The 24,273-nt window shown below is 39.2% G+C and overlaps 1 protein-coding gene across 1 annotated transcript in view; it reads right to left on the bottom strand.

Annotated features, from left to right (window-relative positions):
- LOC131154103 (phosphoenolpyruvate carboxylase 4) overlaps nucleotides 1-24,273 on the bottom strand; it is a 48,487-nt gene that overhangs the window by 14,856 nt on the left and 9,358 nt on the right. Inside the window, exons 9-10 of the mRNA XM_058106620.1 lie at nucleotides 16,363-16,504; nucleotides 15,307-15,438 (exon numbers count right to left, since the gene is read on the bottom strand). Coding sequence (XP_057962603.1) covers nucleotides 15,307-15,438; nucleotides 16,363-16,504 — 274 coding nt within the window. The remainder of the gene's footprint in view (nucleotides 1-15,306; nucleotides 15,439-16,362; nucleotides 16,505-24,273) is intronic.

The raw sequence follows: 24,273 nt of genomic DNA, 5'->3' as shown, positions 1-24,273 counted from the left end.
AAGCTTGAATTTGAACCTTGGTAAAAGTGAACTTATTCCAATTAGAGAGAACATGAAGGGGACCTTCCTTGCTGGTCTTCTGTGTTGCAAGACGGTATCCTTTCCCATTAATCACCTTGGTCTCCCCTCGAAGCCAAATTCAAAGACAAAGGAGTCTAGGACCCCATTATTGAGAAGTTTGGCAGGAGATTGGCAAGATGGAAAAGAAATTTCTTATTAAAAAGGAGGCAGACTCACCCTAATCACTTTGATGAATCTTACAGTTTATTTCATGTCCCTTCTTCCCTTACCGGCCTCAGTTGCTAGGAGATTGGAGGGAATTCAAAGAATATTTCTTTAGGGAAGCTTAGGGGAGGAGTTTAAATATCATCTTGTTTGATGGGAACTATTTAAACAACCCATATGTTTCGGATATTTGGGACTAAAATCCCTCCTCAGTTTCAATAAATCCCTCCTCGAGAAGTGGTTATGGAGGTTCATGAAGGAGAAAGACCATTTTTGGTGGGATATTATTGTTCCTAAATATGCGCTTGAGCATAATGGTTGGACAACACACAACAATAGGGAACCCCATGGAGTGGGAGTTTCGAAATTCATTAGGAAAGATGGGAGAACTTTTCCAATTTGTGTGATTTCAAATGGGAAATGTGGACAATGTTTACTTCTAGCATGATGTGTGGCATGGGAACAGTAATCTTAGAGCTGCCTTTCTTTCCATCTACAGCTTGACTTGTGACAGAAATGCCCTTTTTAGTCATCATCTCCAAATCATTGATTGGGGAATTTTTTAGAAATTCCTTTTACTAAGAATGTAGCAAATTGGGAACTTTATGGCTTATGCATTCTCTGACTGTTACCATGGTTTTAAATTGCGGTAGCGGGTAGCGTAACGTAATGGTAGCGGGTGTAATGGGAAGTGGGAGTAGCGGATGTTACATAACGGAAAGCGATTGTAACGGCTGTGAATTTTTTTCAAGCACACACAACCTTGTGCATATAAGCATACTTGCATGTTTTAAGCTTTTAACCCTTTTTAGAAAGATGTATATTTTGGATCCTTGAGTTCGACTAAGTTATTTGGCAAGGGCAACAAGTTTACATTTGTTTTAAACCACCATTGATAGAAAAATTACATAAGTGTGCGTATTTATACTTCTCATTGTTCTTATCTATGATAAATTCTTATGTGTGCTAAATTAATTAATAAAACAAAATAGAGTATACAATCCATTAATCTATTAGACACATAAGACATACGAATAATACAAATATAAAATAACTAGAAAAGAAGAAGGTCAAAGTTGAAAAATATAAAACATAAATATCAAATTACTAATATCATCAAAATAAAATATTTTCCTAACAAGTTAATATTTTCAAATTGTTAATTAATGCATCTCTTGTTAGTATTTAAAGAAATAGTAAAATTTGTGTCATTGTCATTCTCATTCTCATTATAATCTTTTCCCCCTCTCGCTATATGGTATATTGAGGATGATTTATGAAAGAGAGGGAAAAAGTGAGAAGAAAAAGTAAAAAATAAAATATTTTTTTTTGCATAACAATCCTGTAGCGGTTACGTAACAGCCGTAGCAGCCTTTACGTAACGGTCACGGTCCGTAACAACCGCTATAGCCGTGATTTTTCTTCTCACCAATTTCGTGGTGTGTAACGGTATCGGTAACCCAAAAAACCGTTACATAACGCCGTTACGTAACGGTTGTGGCCATTTTTAAAACCATGACTGTTACAGTAATCCCTAAAATTTCCTTTACCAAAATATCTCCAACAAACCCAAATGGGCTTTGGACAAAAATGGTGTTTCATTGTCAAATCTTTCTACAAGAAGCTCTCCTTGATAGGAACAAATTGAAACAACTCCCCTTGGATTCATATTTGGAGGACATTAGCCCCATCAAAGGTTATCTTTTTTTGTTTCTGAGTCCACACATGGAAATATTTTAACCCTCAACAATCTGAAAAAAGGGGGCTTATAGTCACAAATAAGGCATTTTCTTTGTATGACTAATGCAGGATTGGTCAACCACATTCTTCTCCACTGCCCCTGGTCAAGGAACTTGTGGAATATGGTTCTTTCCTTGACTGGATATCAAAGGATTACTACAAATCCCATAGGAGGGGAGATTGGGCTTGGAAAGGCATTAGAGCCACCAAGGAGAAGCAAAAGACTTTGAATCTCATCCCTCTCGCCATATTCTGGTGTGCTCAGAAAGAAAGAAATAAGAGAGCCTTCAAAGATACAACTACTCCACTTCAGATGTGCAAAGAGCAATGGATTGTTGTTGTTTGCGGTAGGCTTAGTGGGCAAATCGCTAATGATCTTAATGTAATGATTGTAATCCTTGATGTTTTGCAACACTCTATAGAGTGGTTGATTTTTGTACCACAAAATGGCATCCCCTTGATGCCTTGCTAATATAAATTTCTCTTTGCTAATAAAAAAAATAAGTTTATAAGATCTAGTCAATTAAGTAACTAAAGGGGAATTAGCATAAAATGTTCCAAATGCAAAACACAAAAGCATCACAAATATTAAGGGAGTCTGATCTCGAATTATGAATTATAATACTTATAGAACAAGCATCTAATATCATAGAAAGAAGATCGCTAAGGAGGTTGTGCCTTTGATGAACTTTGATCTCCAATAATGAATTATAATACTTATAGAACAAGCATCTAATATCATAGAAAGAAGATCGTTAAGGAGGTTGTGCCTTTGATGAACTTTTGGCAATTTATCATCATTTCAATGAAGAGAAATCATATGAAAAAAGAACAAAAACTTTCACAATGATCAGCATTGTACACAATAAGGGGACATTATCAGAGTCGTAAACCTAGAAGAAGGAATAACTCTCGGGGGAAACCTGGTAAAGATGAATGTGCCTTTTTTCATGAGAAAGGACATTGGAAGAAATATTGCCCTAAATTGCAACAAAAGAATAAGGGCAAAACACATTCTAATGCCAATATAGCAAAGGGTGATGGAAGTGAGTCAGATTTTTCTATTGTTGGAACATCTTCGACACATAACTGTGGTGAGTAGATCTTAGATTCTGGTTGTTCCCATCACATGTGCCCGCGCAATAGAGAATAGTTTTCTAATTTTGAAAAATTAGATGGTGGGGTTGTTTTTATGGGAAATGATAATACCTGTAAAACTACTGGAATAGGTTCAATGCAGTTGAAATGTCAAGATGAAACTGTTAAAACCTTAACTGATGTTAGATATGTTCCAAGCCTAAAGAAAAATCTGATCTCATTGGGTGCCTTAAAATCTAAAGGGTTCACTATTACTTTGAAAGATGGAACCTTAAAGGCTAAATCAAGTGCTCTTATGGTGATGAAAGGTACTAGGAAAAATAACTTGTATTATTTTCAAGGTAGTACAGTTATTGGCTCAGCAGCTATTGTTTCTGAGAAAGATGCAGGTTTAGATACAACTAGGTTACGGCATATGTGATTGGCACATGCAAGTGAAAAATCTTTGCAACAATTGGTTAAGCAAAGTTTATTGAAAGATGCAAAGGTAGGTAAGCTTGAGTTTTGTGAACATTGTATTCTAGGAAAGCAGGCAAAAGTGAAATTTTGCATTGCAACCCACCGGACTGAAGGTATTTTAGACTACATCCACACAGATGTATGGGGGCCTACCAAAACTGCTTCATTGGGTGGTATGCATTATTTTGACACTTTTGTTGATGATTTTTCCAGAGGAGTTTGGGTGTATGTTGTGAAGAATAAAAATGAAAAGTGTGATATTTTCCTCAAGTGGAAAAAATTGGTAGAAACTCAAACTGGCAGAAAGATCAAACGGCTCAGATCATATAATGGTGGTGAATACACGAGTGATCCGTTTGTGAAGGTATGTCAAGATGAACGTATTACTCGACACTTTACAGTTAAAAATACACCACAACAGAATGGGGTGGCAGAGCGCATGAATCGGACTTTGTTGGAGAAAGTTCGATGTATGTTGTCTAATGCTGGGTTGGACAAAAGGTTTTGGACTGAGGCTATTAGGTATGCGTGTCATCTTATCAACCGCCTACCATCATCTGCTATTGGGGGAAAAATACCCTATGAGGTATGGTCTAGAGAACCTGCTAATGATTATGATTCTTTACATGTATTTGGTACTATTGCTTATTATTATGTTAAAGAATCTAAGTTGGATCCTAGAGCCAAGAAAGCAATATTCTTAGGGATTAGTGCAAGAGTCAAAGGATACTGTCTTTGGTGTCTAAAGACGAAAAAAATTATTCTAAGCAGAGATGTGACTTTTGATGAACTTGCGATGATATAGAAAACAATACGTAAGAAGACATTAGTTGAAGAAAAGACCAGCAATACTCAACAACAGGTGGAGGTTGGTATAATTTTTGGAAACTCAGTGAGAAATGAGGCTGCACGATGTAACTGTACAGTTAGAGTAGGGAACAATGTATAAGAAGAGGAGGTTTCAATCCGAGAATCTTCACAGCAACAAGAATCAATTGTTTCTCAAAAGTCAAGAAGAGAAATTCAAAAACCTGCTCGGTATACTGACATGGTGGCATATGCGCTTCCAGTTGTAAATGATAATGTTCCTTGCACTTTCAAAGAAGGAATGAGGAACTCTAAATCAGACAAATGGAAAAAAAAAAATGAAGAATGAATAAATGCACTCTCTTCATAAGAATCAAACTTGGGAGCTAGCCCAGCTGCTCAAGGGTAAAAAAGCAATTGGTTGCAAATGGATTTATGTAAAGAAAGAATGATTTCCATATGCAAATGATGTTCGCTTCAAAGCTAGATTGGTAGCTAAGGGCTACACACAGAAGGAAGGTATTGATTATAATAAGGTATTTTCTCCAGTTGTTAACATTCTTCCATTCGAATTTTGTTGGCTTTGGTAGCACAATTTGATCTTGAACTAGTTCAGCTTGATGTAAAGACTGCATTTTTACATGGTGATTTGGAAGAGGAAATCTATATGACTAAGTTAGATGGATTTAAGGTTGCTGAAAAAGAAAATTGGGTATGCAAACTAGGAAAATCGTTGTATGGTTTAAAACAGCCTCCAAGACAGTGGTACAAACAATTTCATCAGTTTATGATTGGTCACAGGTACATTAAAAATAAACATGATCATTGTGTTTATTTTCGCGTACTACAAAATGGATCTTTGATATATTTACTCTTGTATGTTGATGATATGTTAATAGCTTCAAAGAACAGGGAAGAAATCAACGAATTGAAAAGTCAGTTAAATCAAGAGTTTGAGATGAAAGATCATGGTGAAGCAAAGAAAATACTTGGCATGGAGATATGTAGAGACAGAATGAGAGGAAGAGTAAGTTTGACTCAGAAATAGTATTTGAAGAAGGCAGTACAAAGTTTTGGAATGTCTGAGTAGTCAAAACCAATTAGCACTCTGCTTACTCCTTACTTCAAACTTAGTGCATCTTTATCTCCTAATTCAGATGAGGAATGTAAGTATATGTCACAAGTTCCTTGTGCAAGTGCAGTTGGTAGTCAGATGTATGCAATGGTTTGTACAAGACCTTATATTTCATAAGTTGTTAGTATGGCGAGCAGGTATATGCATGATCCGGGTAAAGGACATTGGCAAGCTGTGAAATGGATTTTACGATACATTATGAATACTATTAATGCTGGTATAGTATTTGAGAAAAATAATATTATTTATCAATGTGTTGTTGGATATGTGGATTCTGATTTTTCAAGTGATTAGGATAAACGTCAATCAACTACTAGACATGTATTTACATTTACTAATGGTCCAGTGAGTTGGAGGTCTACCTCACAATCTACTATTGTTTTCTCTACAAAAGAAGCAGAGTACATTGCAGCTTCAGAGGCTGTTAAGGAAGCTATTTGGTTGCAAGGTTTACTTGAAAATTTGGGAGTTGTTCAGAAGCACATTACTATGTTCTGTGATGACCAAAGTGCTATTCATTTGGCGAAAAATCAAGTCTACCATGCACGAACGAAGCACATCGACGTTCATTTTCATTTTACGCGGGCTATAATTGATGAAAGCAAAAAATTAATTCTTCATAAGATTGCTACAGTTAAGAATCCCGCAGATATGTTGACCAAGATTGTGACAACAATCAAGTTCAAACATTGTTTGGACTTGATCAATATCCTGCAAGTTTGAGTATTTTTGGAAGGCACTAAAAATGTGGAACTCCAGAGTGTTGGCGGCTAAAAATTTGTTGAATTTATCGTTAAGGTGGAGATTTGTTGGTTTTTGTCCCACATTGGTAGGAAATGTTTATTGAACTTTAGGTTGAAGCTATATAAAGAGCTTCCCTCACCATTTGTAATCACACCTCAAATTTGTAGAGTTAAAAATAGTATTTGTACTCTAGGGTATTTCTAATTACTATTGGTAATTTGAAATTTGCCCAAGTTGTAATTTTTCTAGAAATAGTGGATTGATCGTCGGCGCCCGATGTCACGGTCCGCCTTTTTCACACCGTTGTGAAGGGCCGTGCGGCGCTAGCTAAAGCACTCTTGCTTAACTAGCCAGCCTTTTGTTTACCAACATTCATCCACAGAACACTTTCATTAACATTCAATCAGATAGCAGCGGAAATTATAATCAATTCATGAAAGCCGTGGCAACCAAGCAGTAAATATTGAAGCAAACGTAATTCATTAACAAATCCTCCGTTGACATGTTGTACTTAGCGAGGGAGGCAAGTAGGCTAAGCACGTTGACAATTGCTAGTGAGTTTTACAATGATTGATGAACACTCACCCTCCCCTAAAGAGCTTTCTGGGCCATTCTCACTCTGGCACTAGGAAACATCAATGTGACCGAGGAGTCATACTGCCTTATTTGGCTTACAATGAAGTAAATACTGGAAAATAACCCTACACTAGTATTTACATGATGGAAACCCATCCCAAACACACGAGATAAGCGGTCACAGGCAAGCATAATGCCCTGAACAAGCTTAGCTCGTGACATTCTCCCCCACTTATGCGGTCGACGTCCCCGTAGACTTTGACGCTAGGTACACTTCAACTTCATCTACGAACGGTTGCATGTCTTCCGCCGAAACCCAGCTAATTTCTTCGTCACCAAGGCCTTTCCACTTTACTAAGAATTCCTGCCGCTTCTTCCTTGAGGATTTGAACTCTCTGTCTGCAAGGATTTCTTCAACTTCACGTCTGTCAGGTTGCCCTGTATTGATTTCTGCTCTGGCTGACTGATTTCTGCTTAGATCGTCAGTGTCGGCGTTGTACGGCTTGAGGCAGCTGACGTGAAACACAGGATGCACTTTCATCCAAGTCGGAGGGTTGATTTTGTAGGAGACCTTCCCGACTTTGGCCAAGATGGGGACTGGTCCTTCATATTTGCGAAGTAGTCTCCTATCTCGTCCTCGTAGTGACCTGACTTGTTCAGGATTGAGCTTAACAAGCACCAAGTCACCTACGTTGAAGTGCTGGGTTCTTCTCCCCTGATCTGCCCACTTCTTCATCCGCTTAGTAGCTTTCTCGAGGTAGGCTCGGGCAATCTCAGCATTTCGTTTCCATTCTTTGGTAAAGACGTACGCCCTGGGACTCTTTCCTCTGTACGGCTCATCCACTGTGTGAGGTAACAGTGGCTGCTGGCCTGTAACAAGCTCAAAAGGACTCTTGTTGGTTGTGGAGCACTTTTGGGCATTGAAACAGAACTGAGCCACATCGAGTAGCTGCACCCAATTCTTCTGGTTGGCGTTGACAAAGTGGCGCAAGTACTCTTCAAGTAGCCCATTGAATCTCTCCGTCTGTCCATCTGTCTGTGGGTGATAACTCGAAGAGATTTCTAGTTGTGAACCGAGGATTCTGAAAAGTTCTGTCCAGAAGTTGCCAGTGAATCTTGAGTCTCGGTCACTAACAATGTCGTGGGGAACACCCCAATATTTCACAATGTTCTTAAAAAATAACTGTGCTGTCTCCTCGGCCGAACAGTACTTCGGTGCGGCTATGAATGTACCATACTTCGAAAACCTGTCTATAATAACAAGTATAGACCCTGCGTCTCCCACTCTTGGCAGGTTGGTGATGAAGTCCAATGAGACACTTTCCCACGGTTTGGACGGTACTGGTAAGGGCTCCAACAGCCCAGCCGTTTTCCTCCACTCAACCTTGTCTTGTTGGCAAGTGAGACAAGTTCGGGTATAATCAACCACATCATCAAGCATGTGCGGCCAATAGTACCCCCGCTTTAGTAAGGCCAAAGTGCGCTGCCATCCTGGATGTCCGGCCCACATGGTATCATGACATTCCTTCAGCAATGTCTTTCTCAGATCACCTGCTCGTGGCACAAAGAGCCGGTTACCATGGGTTATCAGCAATCCATCTTCCATCCAAAACTGTCGTGCCTTCCCTTCTTCGGTAAGTTTCATTAAGTTCTGCGCAACTGGATCTTTGGCTAAGTTCTCTTTGATGCGCTCCCGCATCGTTGTGGTAACAGTGCTTGAAGTCAGATGCGTTACCATTTGTAAGGCCGCCAGTTCGGCCTTCCTACTCAGTGCATCCGCGACTTGGTTCAATCGCCCCGCCTTGTGCTCAAATGAGAAATCAAATTCTGCCAAGAATTCTTGCCATCGGCCTTGCTTGGGTGTCAACTTTGGCTGTGTGAAGAAATGGCTAACACCTGAATTATCAGTTTTCACCACAAACCTTGCCCCAAGTAAGTAATGCCTCCACACACGGAGACAATGTATCACCGCTAACATCTCCTTCTCTTGAGCTGTGTACTTCCGCTCCGCTTCACTAAGCTTACGGCTTTCATACGCAACAGGGTGTCCCTCCTGTACCAAGACTCCTCCAAGGGCGAAGTCTGATGCATCTGTCTGTACCTCGAAGGGTTTCATGACATCCGGAAGAGCCAGAACCGGATCTCTCATCATGGCATCCTTCAAGTCATCAAAGGCTCCCTAGCACTTCTCTGTCCAGTTCCACCCATGACCCTTCTTTAGTAGTTCTGTCATAGGGGCCGTTCTTCGTGAATACCCCTCTACGAACTTCCTGTAGTAGTTGGCAAGGCCAAGAAAGGAACGCAACTCTTTCACTGTTGTTGGGATCTTCCATTCTTGAATTGCCCTTACCTTCTCCATATCCATTCTGATATGACCTTGGTCAATCACATAACCAAGGAATTTTATGCTTTTCTGAGCGAAAGAGCACTTCTCCTTCTTCACATATAGACTGTTTCCCTTCAGCCTATCGAACACCTTCCGCAGATGCTCTTTATGTTCCTCCAGAGTGGAACTGTAGACAACGATATCATCCAGGTACACCACGACAAACTTGTCAAGGTATTCACGGAAAACCTGGTTCATCAAGGTGCAGAATGTTGCAGGTGCATTCGTTAACCCAAACGGCATCACCAAAAATTCATATGCCCCATACCGTGTCACACAAGTAGTCTTCGGCTCATCCCCATCAGCAATTCTCACCTGATAGTAACCTGACCTCAAGTCAAGTTTAGTGAAGTACTTGGCATGACTCAACTGATCCAATAAATCAGCAATCAACGGAATAGGATACTTGTTGCGCACTGTCACCTTGTTGAGCGCGCGGTAGTCTACACACATTCACAGGCTCCCATCGTGTTTCTTCTGAAATAGCACCGGTGCTCCAAATGGTGCTTTGGAAGGGCGAACATATCCCGCTTCCAATAATTCATCAAGTTGCTTCCTCAATTCTGCCAACTCTAGAGGCGCCATCCGATATGGCCCTTTTGCAGGTGGTTTCACCCCTGGAAACAACTCGATCTCATGCTCCACACCCCGTAGTGGAGGTAGTTCGTGAGGTAACTTATCTGGCATCACCTCCTTGTACTCATCCAACACCGCTTGGATAGTTGTAGGCACCAGCTCTTTGCCTACTTCGTTATCTACCACCATCGTGGCTAGATATGTCTGCTCTCCCTTCCTCAGACCTTTCTTGAGTTGCATGGCTGAAAGGAACTTCCCATCATCTCCTTTCGTTGCAATAGCTTGCACCATGCACGGGTGATCTCCCATCAGGCATAGGGAACCAGCCAAAGGCATCATCACTGCCTTCGTTCCCCTTAGGAACTCCATTCCCAAAATGACTGGAAAGTCATCCAATGGCACTGCTGTAAAATTCACATGACCTTCCCACTGCCCAAGCTTCACAGTAACTTGCTTGGCTACTCCCAGAGTAGGCTGGGCTACAGAATTAACTGCTTTCATGCGTCCTGTATCCTTCTCTAAGGATAAGTTGAGTCTCCAAGCTTCTGGTTGCGAAACAAAGTTATGGGTAGCCCCGGTATCCACCATAGCGCGGGTGCTCTTCCCATTGATTCTCAAGTCCACAAACATTAGCCCTCTGGCTCGTGTAACCTTTGGTACTTTCGCCTGCTTTTCCAATGCGCTCACCTGCCGCATTGCACCCATCCTCGGGGTCTCATCTTCTTCCCCGTCGTCTTCCCCTGCCTGTTCGGCAATGGAAGCCTGTAAAGCATTAAGTGATGCCTTGTGAGGGCACTCAAAGACTCTATGAGGACCTCGACACAAGAAACACTCAAGTTTACCCTTTCCCTTGGGTGTGTTGAACTCTCGAGACGACGAAGCTTCCTTTGAGGTTGATGCTTTATAGTCGGCTCCCCCATTCTTGGGTTTGCCTTTCTTGAAAGACTTTCCATTGTTTCCCTCTCCGCCAAATCCTTTGGACAAAGTGGTTTTCTCCCCAGCATAGTCAGTCAAGCGTTCGGCAGCAGCTTGTGCGGTAGGCAAGTCTTGAACTCTTTGTCTATGAAGTTCAGTCCTTGCCCACGGTTTCATCCCCTCAAGAAAATAGAACAACTTGTCCTTCTTCGACATATCTCGAATATCCAACATTAAAGCCGAGAATTGTTTCACATATTCGCTGATCGACCCCGTATGCTTGAGATCTCTCAGTTTTCTCCTTGCATTATACTCAACATTTTCAGGAAAAAATTGGGCCTTGAGCTCTCTCTTCAAGTCTGCCCAACTATCAATCACACAGCTTCCATTTTCAATTTCTCTGTACTTGGTACGCCACCACAGTTTGGCATCACCAACCAAGTACATGGTCGCAGTATCCACCTTTGCCTGTTCTGAGGCCATCCTCACAACGCGAAAGTACTGCTCCACATCAAACAAGAAGTTCTCTAACTCCTTGGCATCTCGGGCACCCCCATACGTCCTGGGTTCTGGCACCTTGGTTTTGCTAACTCCCGGAGTGTTGGAGTTCCCCATAGCAAGAACCATCACATTTACCTTTGCATCCAGATCTGCCATCCGGGCCTGCAAAGTTTCCACAGTGTGGTGAAAGTCCTCTGACATTTCACTTGTCAAACTTGCTTGATGTTGCTGTGATCCCATCACCTCATCAACAAGTCCCCTCAGTTGGGCCATCTCGTTGGCCATATTGTTGGTTGTCTCTTCAACCTGTGCTTCCAGTGCACCAAGTCTCTCAGCAGTGTTTGGTGCCATGGTCAACTACCAAAGCTTCCCAAATCCAATAACGAAGGCAATCGAATTCACGTAGCAACTCAACCTTGGGCTCTCACCAAGTGTCACCGACTTGGCTCTGATACCAAATGTCACGGTCCGCCTTTTTCACACCGTTGTGAAGGGCCGTGCGGCGCTAGCTAAAGCACTCTTGCTTAACTAGCCAGCCTTTTGTTTACCAACATTCATCCACGGAACACTTTCATTAACATTCAATCAGATAGCAGCGGAAATTATAATCAATTCATGAAAGCCGTGGCAACCAAGCAGTAAATATTGAAGCAAACGTAATTCATTAACAAATCCTCCGTTAACATGTTGTACTTAGCGAGGGAGGCAAGTAGGCTAAGCACGTTGACAATTGCTAGTGAGTTTTACAATGATTGATGAACACTCACCCTCCCCTAAAGAGCTTTCTGGGCCATTCTCACTCTGGCACTAGGAAACATCAATGTGACCGAGGAGTCATACTGCCTTATTTGGCTTACAATGAAGTAAATACTGGAAAATAACCCTACACTAGTATTTACATGATGGAAACCCATCCCAAACACACGAGATAAGCGGTCACAGGCAAGCATAATGCCCTGAACAAGCTTAGCTCGTGACACCCGAGGACGTAGATAATTCTGTACTGAACCTCGTAAATTCATGTGTTGTTCTTTAGTACTGTCTTTTATTATTAGTTTCTGCATTGCTTTTGTTTTGATTATATATTCAATAGCAATAGTTGTAGTATTGGTGTTTGGCACAGTGGGGTGCCCGGCACAACACCTATCTCATTCTCTAGAACCTTCTTCCCCCTCTACTTCCTAGAAATTATTCTTTCTTTTTAGGAAGTTCTTTCCTTCACTCTTCCAAGAAATTTCCCTCTTCTTAAAAATTTCTCCCTCTCCCTCTCTCTAGAAAGAGAGATCACTAGAAATCCCTCCTTTCCAGAATTCTCTCTTCCTTTATTTCTAGAAAATTCAAGGCATCCTGCTATAGGAACTCTCTAGAATTTTGTGAGTTTCTATATGAGGATCTCCAGGCTTCCTTGTCGGTGTGAGCAAGGAATAAGTACCAATCCAACTGTGGGTGTAAGATTAATGTGTGTGCATTTTGTATTAGTGAGATATACCTAAGTGTATGTGAGTATTTTGTTGCAAGTCCAAGTGTAAGGTGCTGGGCACCTAATCTGTTTCTATAAATTAATAAGAGTTAATAATTTGTTGCAGTTCCCCACCTCCAATTCCCTCATGCATGGTGGGGAATCTTCCTTTGTTCAAGAAGAAATCCTTAGGGCCTGTTTATTTGTAGAAAGTAGTTTTAATTTTCCATTTTAGTTTTTCAAAAAATTACACAAAAATTAGCTAATTTTTCATTTTTACAACATTTGTATGAAATAAATGAACAATAAATAATTTTGGCACTATTTTCTCGTGAAAATAGTTTTATTTTTCATTTCCAATTTTACAAATAATTACAAAAATGCCATCCCGGTTTTCCAATTTTCCAAATTTATATAGAAAAGTTGGAAAAAAAAATATTTTATTATTTTTCTAGATTTCTAACTTTTACTTTGCTCATGGGAATGTGGAAGTTTTGGACTTTAATTTGTGTGGGTTATGCATAATGTTTCTTCTAAATCCATACAAATCCAAATTCAAGCCCCCAATCCATGATCTCAAATATTACCTTATAAAATATTTGGAGAAGTGGAGAACAAGTTGTCTTTTTTGTAATTATTTTGAAATCTAGAAAAAAAAAATAAAAATAAAAATAAATATTTGCACATTTAAACAAACTGTCTATTTTCTACCTTTTTAATACGAATCTTGAAAAATTAAAAGATAAACTAAAATTTTTATAATTCTTTGAAAAACTAAAAAATGGAAAACAAAAATTGTTTTCCACAACTAAACAGGCTCTTAGGTTTCCCCATTGTTTATAAATTTGAGAAGCAACAGGAACATTGGAAGAGCAATTTTTTTTCAAAGAGGGGAAGGCTTATCCTCATTAAGAGCTCCTTATCTAACCTACCAACAACAAATATTCGATAAGGATTCATATCATAGTGATTTGACAAATTTTACGTTGGCTGTCAGCTACCTAACGCAACCCTCCTCCCTTTACCCGGGCTTGGGATCGGCTGTGTGTGAAAATTAGGACATTAAGTGCATCTCTGGCAAAGTTCCTTATCTAACCTACCAGTGTACTAAATTTCTCTATTTCCCATTCCTTGTTCAATAGCTAGGAGGTTGGAAGGAATTCAAAGAAGGTTTCTTTGAGGTAATGTAGAGAAAGCCTTAAATACCATTTAGTGTATTGGGATATTATTAAGCAACCAAATCCTCAAGGAAGGTTGGGGTTTATTTATTTGATTTCCTTCAATAAAGCCCTTGTTGAGAAATGGAATGGTGTTTCTTGGAGGAAAATGAGCACCTATGGCGGAAAATTATTGAAATCAAATATGGGCTTGATAGGAACAAAAGGACCACTAGAGAGATTAAGAGTATTGTATGGAATGGAGGAATATTAAATTTGGGGAGATAGATGATGTTAGGGTCAACTGTTAAGTTCTATTTTCCTGGATGTGTTTTTGGTGCCTTTGAAAGAACAGAGGCAGGGTTACGCTTAAAATTTTACTGTAAGAAGATTTTCTGGGCAGAGGGAGAGAGGAAACCACTGCACTATCCTTGGAGGATAATTTCGATTACTATTAGCCCAAGAAAATTGTCTTTCTTGGGTTGGGAAGTAATCTGGGAGAGGGTTTTAGCTTCTGGGGATCTTCAGAAAAGAGGTTGGACTTTAGTTAACAGACGCAACCTCTGCAAAGAGTAGCTGAAAACTGTTTATCAGAATTTATTTCTTCACTTCAGGTGGACAAGGATGCCTGCAGGATTAGGCTTTGAGCATGATGAGGCAAAAATGGGTTTCCGCTGAGTCTGTTCATCAGGAATTATCAGGGCCTGGTCAGGCCTTAAAAATAACAAAAATAGAGGAAAAAATATACCAATCTGATTTCTTTCCACTTCTTGGAATGTTCTTAAGGAAAGGAATATGAGACTTTCCAAGGATATAGAGTTAATGTGTAGGAATTTTATAAATAGTTGGATGAATTGTTTATACTACGGGTACGGGGCTGACAGAAATAAGTTTGTAGAAGAATAACAATTTTGTTTACTCTTTGTGCTGTAAGTGGTTCTATGTAATAACACTGAAAGATAAATTAAGGAAATGAACATATTCGCGATAAGTTAGGTGTAGCTCCTATAGAAGATAAGATAAGAGAGGGATAACTCAAATGGTTTGGACACTTGCAAGGTAGGCCACATAATACGTCAGTGAGGAAGAGTGAGTTAGTTACTAAGGGGGGGCAATAGAAGGGATAGGAGTGGGACTTAAGGCTTGGTTTTGATGTTTTTATTGAAGTGATTCTATGTACATGGGCTGGCACTGCCTTTGCGGACCATTGAATTATACTTGTTCATTTATCAAATAAAAAGACTACTAAACCCATGCTTATATGAAAAAAAACAACTAATATCACAAGGAAAGAAAATTCAGTAAGGAGGCTTATGCCTTTGACAAACTTTGGCAGTTTATCATTAATTCAACCAAGGGTACAAGCTTGATGAGAGAGAATCACATGCAAAATAAAGAAATAAAGAGAAAAGAACACTTCTTAGCATCATGCAAGCATCCTAAATATGAATGGTACGTAAAATTTTAATCCTGATCAATAGCTACACAAACATAAACCTAAAAATAGAAATTTAAACCATTTCTATACCTGTACATGAAGGAAGATCAGCTCCAGCAGGAAGTTGCGTTGGAAGTGCCGGAGCTAGTTGACTGTGAAGCTTCAACTGACTCCTGTTCAGTGGTTGGCTCCAATTTTCATGTCGATCCTCAGATGATGTTTCTAGAAAATAAATAAATAAATAATAAAACCATTAAATTTAAGAGGCACATCCAGTTCAACAGGCAAAGAAAATTTTCAAGAGAAGAATTGGTGAAATCTTCCACAAGATATTAAAAGTAAGGGGCTGTTTGGTATCACTGTTAAAAATTAGGAAAACAAAAAACAGAAATGAAAACTAAGAACGAGAAACAAAAACTACAAACCAAAAACCATTGATTAATATTCATAAAACTAACGAAAATTAAAATTTTGATTAAAAAAATGCTCATTTTTGTCTCTAAATCAAATAAGAATTAAAAAATGTGCTTTAAATAATAAAAATACAAATTAAAAAATTATTATAATAAAATAAAAAAAACTTCAATTATTTTAATTGATTATTAAATTTCAAATTTCACTTCTTACATGAAGTTTAACCTGGAAAGAGGTAGAGAGGAGGGATTTAATAGCTCTTAAGCTAGAGGAGGAAAATACTCTCAATCGGGTGAATTGGCAGAAAAAGATTCACGTGGCCAACCCCACCTAGTGGGACTTAAAACTTATTGTTATTGTTGTTGTAATTATTACATAAAATTTTAAAAAAAGTAACTTATTTTTTAAATGGCTTTTTTCCCCAAATTCTTACAAATTTTACAGATCTTTTTTTTCTAGTTATATTTTAAGTTCAGTCATTTTATTTTAAAATTAATGTATAAAATCTATTATTCAGTTCAATTATTTTATTTTCTTTCATTATGCTTTCCATTCCAAAGCAGGCATCATGCAGGCTCCCTGCTAGTGTTTGTGCAATATCAGATATGGATGAATGCATCCAGGAAAGTGTTGACAGTCATCAATTAACAGGAGATAAAGACACAAAGAAATGAAAATTGTTATATACAACAGAATTCTGTTGGAGATTCAAAATAGCAGGACATCCCAAACCTTTTTCTAGAATCTCATGTGCCAGCCTGAACAACTTATCACTGCACTGGTTCATGGAAAGCTCAAATCTTAGGCTATCAACTTCTCGAATATAGAGATCAATAGCCATCCACCGAGACAAAAGAGAGACATCTCTTGTAACCTGAAACAAAAAAAACAATATAATTTGATGCCATGATGTATTAGAGTGAGACAAAGCTATGTGAAAATAAGACCAGTTCCAACAAGAAGTTGACCATTGTTTACAGCATAGTTAGGATGGGTAATAAACTAGCTTTTTCAGTTGAGTATCTCAGATTCTCAGTACATATTTTTCATGTGCAATGATCATTACAAATAATAAAGAAGAAGAAGATGTTGCGCATCTGGTACAACGACAACTACCTAGAGAGCTTTTGGTACCTCGGGATTTTTTTAAGGAAAATAATGATTGAATTTTTACACAATGACAGAACAATTCCTGCAGTGTGTGGTTAGGTTGAATGAGGTATTATTTGATCCAAATACAAAAATAAATAAAATAAATAAAACCCAAATAAAAAACTCAATTAATTTTAAGAAACTATTGCAAGTGTATATTTAGAATATCCACTGCAGGGGGATTTTCAAAGCATGTAAGTTGATTCTATTCTTTCTCCCATTGCAACAGAATACATGAGTAATGGAACATCAAATCAAGCAGGTCCACCAACGTTTCAAAATAGTGCTAGAGATTTAGTAATAGTAGTAGACTAGTAGTAGTAATAATAATAATAATATATAATACCCTTATGTAGAAGCTCTCATGGAGAATGATGAAAGTAATAGGGTTTAGATGTGTTAAGGCTTGATATACATTGTTGGCCCACAACCTAATAGCTTAACCTTTTAGGTAAAGTGGTATTATAACACGGTATCGAAGCTTGTTACCAAGAGGCCCTGGGCCTGTAATGGTTGTTATTTATCGCATGTTTATCTCTCCACGTGTCTCGGGCTGCACATAACTAAAGTGTTAACAAGATGCACCACAAACCTTTGAGATAGGATTATCGATACAACAACAAACAAGCCTCAAGTCCCATTAATTGGGGTCACATGAATCCTTATCCACCAATTCACCCGATCGAGAGCATTTTCCTCTGTTAGCTTTAGAGCTATTAAATCCTTCCTATAAGCGGAAGCCTTGAATTACATTGAATTAATTTTTTCTTATGTACATCTCAATCTTATATAATACAATCACCTATTCTAAACAAGGAAAAAATCCCCTCACCGAATAATATCAAATCCCCCACATTTACCCACTTTCCTAATTTGTTTATTATTTACAATGATACTTGGGATTTTAACACTCCCCCTCAAGTTTGATCATAAATATTAATCATCTCCAACTTGCTAAGAAATCATCAAAGTTCTGTCGTCCCAACCCTTTAGAGAAGATATCTACAGTTTGTTCCTTGGTAGGTACATAGGTCATACAGATAATTCCTTCTTCAATTTTCTCTTTAAAGTGTCTGTCTACTTTCACATGCTTAGTCCTATCATGTTGAACTGGATTGAGAGAGAAGCTGATAACTGTTATTGTCACAATAGAGTTTGATAGGAAATTTCACTGGGACCTGTAATTCTTCCAAGAGTTTCCGTAACCACAGTCTTTCACATATCCCTTGAGCAACTACCCTGAATTCAGCTTCAACGCTACTACGAGCCACTACATTCTGTTTTTTGCTTCTCCAAGTTACCAGATTTCCCCAGACGAATGCGCAATAACCTGTGGTGGACCTTCTATCTTCCACTGATCCTGCCCAATTTGCATCTGTAAAGATCTCTACTTCCTTGCTTTCACATTTCTTGAAGAAGAGGCCTCTTCCCGGGGATCCCTTGAGATATCGAAGGATCTTGTACACGGCATCTAAGTGGGCTTCTCTTGGTGAATGCGTGTGTTGGCTTGCTACACTGATTGCAAATGCAATATCTGGTCTAGTATGTGATAGGTAGATTAGCTTACCAACCAATCTCTGATACCTTTCCTTTTCAACTAGTATTCTACAGTCTTCAACCCTCTTTATTGCTTCAATCGAAGTTTCGCTGGGTTTGCATCCAAGCATGTCAGCTTCAATTAGGAGATTAGTAACATACTTTCGCTGAGAAACACTAATTCCCTTTCTCATTCTCGCAACTTCCATGCCCAAAAAATACCGCATTTGTCCCAAGTCTTCAACTTCAAATTCAGCAGCCAGAACTTTCTTCAATCTCTCCATCTCTACTGTATCATCACCAATAAGTATTAGAATTGTTCTCTTACCTCTTTCAGACTGTTGGAAGAACAGGGTGTGATCTGATTGCCTTTGTCGATAACCTTGATTCTTTATTACTTTTGCAAATCTGTTGAACCATGCTCTAGGAGATTGTTTGAGTCCATACAAGGACTTCTTCAGTTTACACACTCTGTTTTCTTCACCTTTCCCACTGAATCATTGTGGTATAGTCATGTATACTTCTTCTTCTAACTTGTCATTTAAAAATGCATTCTTAATATCAAGTTGTTGTAGTGGCCAATCTAAGTTGGCTGCCAAGGACAAGCGGACCCGAACTATATTTAAGTTTGCCACCGGTGCAAATGTCTCCGTATAGTCAATGTCGTAAGTCTGTAAATCCTTTTGCAACAAGTCTGGCTTTATATCTTTCAACTGTCCCATCAGATTTATATTTCACTGTGAAGACCCATTTACAACCCACTGGCTTCTTCCCTCTTGGAAAATTTATCAACTCCCAAGTTCCATTTTTTTCTAGGACCCACATTTCCTCCATGACAGCTCTCTCCATTTAGGTATTTCCAGAGCTTCTTGAATGTTCTTTGGAATTCTCATCCTGTCAAGGTTAGAGACAAAAGCACGATATCCTGTAGACAAACTTTTATAAGACCTGAATTTAGACCAAGGGTATTGAGTACATGACCTGGTTTGTTTTCTGATTGCAATAGGTAAATTGATATCATTAGGTACAGGATTATCAGAAGAAAGCTCAATTACCAGATCAGGATTGGGCGTGGACTCATGGTTATTCGGAGCCATCATCAGTTCAAACGCTCTTGGTGCCTCAGATATGAGATTCTCCCTGTTCTTTGTGTTTGGCTTTCTTGAGTAAACAAGTATGTCTGCGTTGTTTTGCTTTCCTGTATCTCCCCCTGAGGTTAAGTGTTTTGTTGTGTTTGGTAGGTCAGGAAATGATGCAATGGAAGGCTCGATAAATGGATCAGGGAATGAAGCAATGGGAGATTCAATAGGTGGTACAGTTTCAGATGACGCGGATTCAGTAGTAAAGAAGTCAAAGAACCGATCTTCACTCCATTTCTCCCCCTGAAGAGAGGGCTTTGGGAAATAAGGAGTGGTTTCAAAGAAAGTAACATCAAGACTAACAAACAGCCTTTGTGAGACCGGATCATAGCATTTGTAACCTTTCTGGGTAGGGGAATAACCAAGGAAGACACATTTAACGGCACGGGGATCCAATTTATCCCAGTGGTGTGCATGAACATGATCAATAGTAGTACAACCAAAGATTTTCAATGGGAGACTGGAGGGGAGTCGAGAGGTAGGAAAGTGTTCCTGGAATTTCTAAAGAGGGGTGGCAAAGGAAAATACTCAACTCGGCATTCGATTAATGAGATGTGTAGTTGTTAAGATGACATCTCCCCAAAAATAGTTTTTCATGTTAGTAGTGAACATTAATGCCCGAGCTACTTCAAGTATATGTCTATTTTTTCGTTCAGCAACCCCATTTTGTTGAGGGGTATCCACACAAGAACTCTAATGAACAATCCCATTTTCTTGAAGATAAGTTCCCAGAATAGTATTAAAATATTTCGTACCATTATCAATACGTAAAATTTGAATATGAGTCTGGAACTGTGTATGAATCATGGAATGAAAACTGATGAAAATGGAGCAGACTTCAGTTTTGTCTTTCAGCAAGTAAACCCAACAAAGACGTGTACGGTCATCAATAAAAGTAATGAACCATTTTGTATTGGTGCGATTGAGGGAATGTGAGGGACCCCACAAATCACTGTGAATCGTAGTAAATGGGCGAGATAGGTTGTATATGGATGATGGGAAAGAAGTACGGTGGTGTTTTGCAAGCTCACAAACTTCACATTGAAACTCGAAGAAATTTTATTTGAACAAATAGAAGGAAACAAACGTTTTAAATATTGGAAATTGGGATGACCCATCCTTGAATGCCATAACAAAAGTTCACTATCTCTAGAAATAGATGCAAAATCACAAATTGCAGTATTACATAGTTCACTCAAGCTTGCCTCCTCAAAGTAGTAGAGTCCCTTGTATGCCTTAGTAGTGCCAATCATCTTCCCCGATGACAAGTCTTGAAAAACACAATGAGATGAAACAAATTTAGCAGAACAATTTGAGTCTTTTGTTAACTAGCTGATGGATAACAAGTTGCAAGATAACTTGGGAACATGTAGGACAGATTTTAAAGTTACAGAGTCAGATATGCAAATACTTCCTCTACCGGCAACTGGTGAGAGGAAGTCATCTGCAATTTTTACTCTCAAATTCCCAACATATGGTGAGTAGGATGAAAACAATTGATAAGAACCAGTCATATGATCATATGCGCCCGAGTCAATTATCCATGGAGATTTGTAACAGGATTTAGTATTTAAGGCTGACAAATAATTACGTCGGTGAGCCAAGTAACCAGAGGAAGACTGACTCGATGTTTGAATTGACAAAATCATTTTATATAGCTAATCTAACTGCTCAGGACTGAATGCACTACTTGGGGAGGTATTATTGGTTTTTTCTCCTTGTAATTTTTCAAATGACCCGTCAGTGCTCGCCTGGTTACCCACGATTTTTTTAATATTGTCTCGGCTTCCAATCTGCCGGTTTTCCATGAATCTCCCAACAGGTATCTTTGAATGGCCTGTTTTGCGGCAATGTTCACATCATTACTTACCTTTTTGTGGTCATTGACTGGATCCCCCTGGGCCTTTTGATACAAAGGCGCCGAGACATCAGGCCCATTAGTGTTCCCATTTGAATTTGGGGCGGATACGGATAGGTCCAGCCCGACCCGATCACTTTGGGGCCTCAGCATCACACGCCTCCTACTCTCCTCCCTCCTAACTTCTGCGAAGACCTCTCGGGTTGAAGGAAGAGGTCGCCGGCCAAGGATGCGTCCCCTCACGTCGTCCAGATCTCGGTTGAGGCCGACAAGAAACTCGAAGACCCTTACGTTTTCGAGCCTCCTTCGGTATCGTGTGTTGTCGCCGGAGCACTCCCACTCCTCGTTGACGCGCTCAAATCGAGCTCCTGGCAAAGATGAGTCATCTCCATGAAATACTCCGTGACTTCCCTATCACCTTGCCTCATTTGCCACAACCGAGATTTGATGTCAAAGATTTGTGAATAGCTCTCAACATCGAAGTAGGTTTCGCGAACGGTGTCCCAAACATCCTTCGTTTTGGGTAAGAACAAGTATATTTTACCAATCGCTGGCTTCATCGAGTTAACAAGCCAAGCCGTGACCACGGAGTTTTCGAATCTCTATGTTTGCAAGGCGACAGCATCAGTAGGGTCGGGTTTCCTCCTTTCTCCAGTAAGGTAACCTAGTTTCCCTTTTCCTTCAATCACCAACTTTATGGATTGAGCCCATTCTCGAAAGTTTTTCCCGTTCAATTTCTCCATTGAGAGTGGAAAGGATGTATTGTCCAGCCCATTCAAACCCCCAGCGGACGTAATATCGGAATCCTTGTCGAATTTTCCAAATGAGGTTGCCCCTTTGCTAGTGCTGCTGGCCATTGTTAGCTAAGGTTAAGAAACCCTAACTCTGATACCATGTAAGCAAAAGCCTTGAATTACATTGAATTAATTTTTTCATATGTACATCCCAATCTTATATAATACAATCACCTATTCGAAACAAAAAACAATCCCCTTACCAAATAATATCAAATCCCCCACATTTACCCACTTTCCTAATTCGTTTATTATTTACAATGATACTTGGGATTTTAACACTTCCTCACTACCCCATTCCATGTTATTTTAGGTCTATCCCTACCCCTTTCAAGATAAGCAAAAAACTATGACACCCACAATCTTGATGATTATCAGGTAATTTCTAACATGGTGCAGATATTACACATTAATTTACCAACTGTTAAGAGATTGTGAATCTTATTCAATACCACACGATCAAATGGCAATGGCCTTAGGCTTTGTCGGGCTGAGAGTTTATTAAAAAGAAAAGGAAGAAGAAGAAAGAAGTAAATTAGAATTCTAGGTGAGACATTTCAATAGCGAGAGCTAATTTTGAGTGCAAAGTTGGTAGATCCCAACAACTAATCTTGGGCTGTGCCTTGGTGCTTCTTTTAAATTGAAAGCAATGTGAGATAGCATGGTGGAGAGTTTTGAAAGTTCTAGTTGGCAAGGGCAATTGTCAAAGAGTGGAAGATTTTAAAAAAAAGAACTTTGCTAGCCTCTCGATTTATTTTACATCCTTGTTTCCAATTACAAGTTTAATGGCAAGAGGACTTAAGAAAATCCAGATGGACTTATGGGACAGCTCTGAAGTTGAAAGAAAACATCATATAATTAAGTGGGAAGCTGTCTGCTCTTCAATCAAATTACGGGCCTTGGGGGCCTTGAGACAGTTACAGCCCTTCAACCAGGTTTTGCTTGGAAAATGGTTATGGAATATGGAGATTCATGTTGGAAAATCATGTCCTGTGGAAATTGGGTGACTACTGAGAAATTTGATCTAGAAGAGTGGGGATGGTTCTTTAAGCAAGTGCACATCTCTCTTGATGTGGGTATTTGGAAAGAAATAGAGCCAAGGAGTATTTTTCCAAGTCTGTTGGCTTTTTATGCTGGGTAATAATAGGTTCAGATTATGGTAGAATGTTTGATATGGAGATGATGCCATCAAAGATGTTTTCTATCAATTATATAGTAAATCAAGAAACAGCCTTTGATATCAAATACAGCACTTCAAGGGGAAATGGGCAAGGAAGCTCCACCTAAAAATAGAGGTATAGAATGAGGAATGAGGTGGAGAGCCAGTCAAACTCTCCATTTTTAAAAATATCCCTTTTTAAAAAATGGATGTGTCTCCCCTCTCAAAAAGGGACCAAGGTCTTAGCATGCACTTCTGGAAAGAATCATGACCCTTGACTACCTTTTTACTTGTGTAAAGAAGAAGCAGAATCTGTGCAGGATTTATTCATCAGTTGCAGGTGGATCAGGCAGCTGTAGGAATGTGCAGTGGGCGAGCTGGGAACTAAATGGATTACTGCAAGCTTCAATTGAGTGTAAGGTGTGGATTGCATGCACAAAATGATAAGGTGTAAAGGAGGTATGTATAGCTGATCCCCCAAACCATTTTTGATTGTTTCGACTTTCGAGGAGAAGAAGAAGATGGGCTTCTGGGAGTAAAGAACTGTCAGTCAGTAGAGTTAACGAAATCGGATTAATACATCATATTTTCTTTATCAATGGGCAGCACCTTGTTAATTGTCAAGCTGTCAGTGATCCTATTGATTCTTTTCACTAGTAATTTTCAAGTCCCTTCCTTCCTGCATTTCCCTGTTCTTTCTCTTTGGATTGGCACCCCCTTGGTGCCAGCAATGATTTCCATCAAATACAAAATTAACTAGAATGTGGAAGATACTATCAGATGGTTGAGTGGGAAGTGGAAGTCTCCAAGATTTTCAGTCAAAAATTTGTACACCCTTATTACAGATGAAAGGGAAAATCTCTTTTCCTGGGAAAGCCATCAGGAAATCTAAGGCCTTAAAACTGGAAAACAAGGTGGCATTTTTAAAGTTATTTGAAATGAAAAATGGAAACTGTTTTCCACAGATAAACAGACCCTAAAGCTCCCAAGAAAGTAGCTGTCTTT

This window comes from Malania oleifera, chromosome 4 (assembly GCF_029873635.1).
Source record: "Malania oleifera isolate guangnan ecotype guangnan chromosome 4, ASM2987363v1, whole genome shotgun sequence".
Taxonomy (NCBI): Eukaryota; Viridiplantae; Streptophyta; class Magnoliopsida; order Santalales; family Ximeniaceae; genus Malania; species Malania oleifera.
This window is presented reverse-complemented; position numbering and strand designations above follow the sequence as displayed.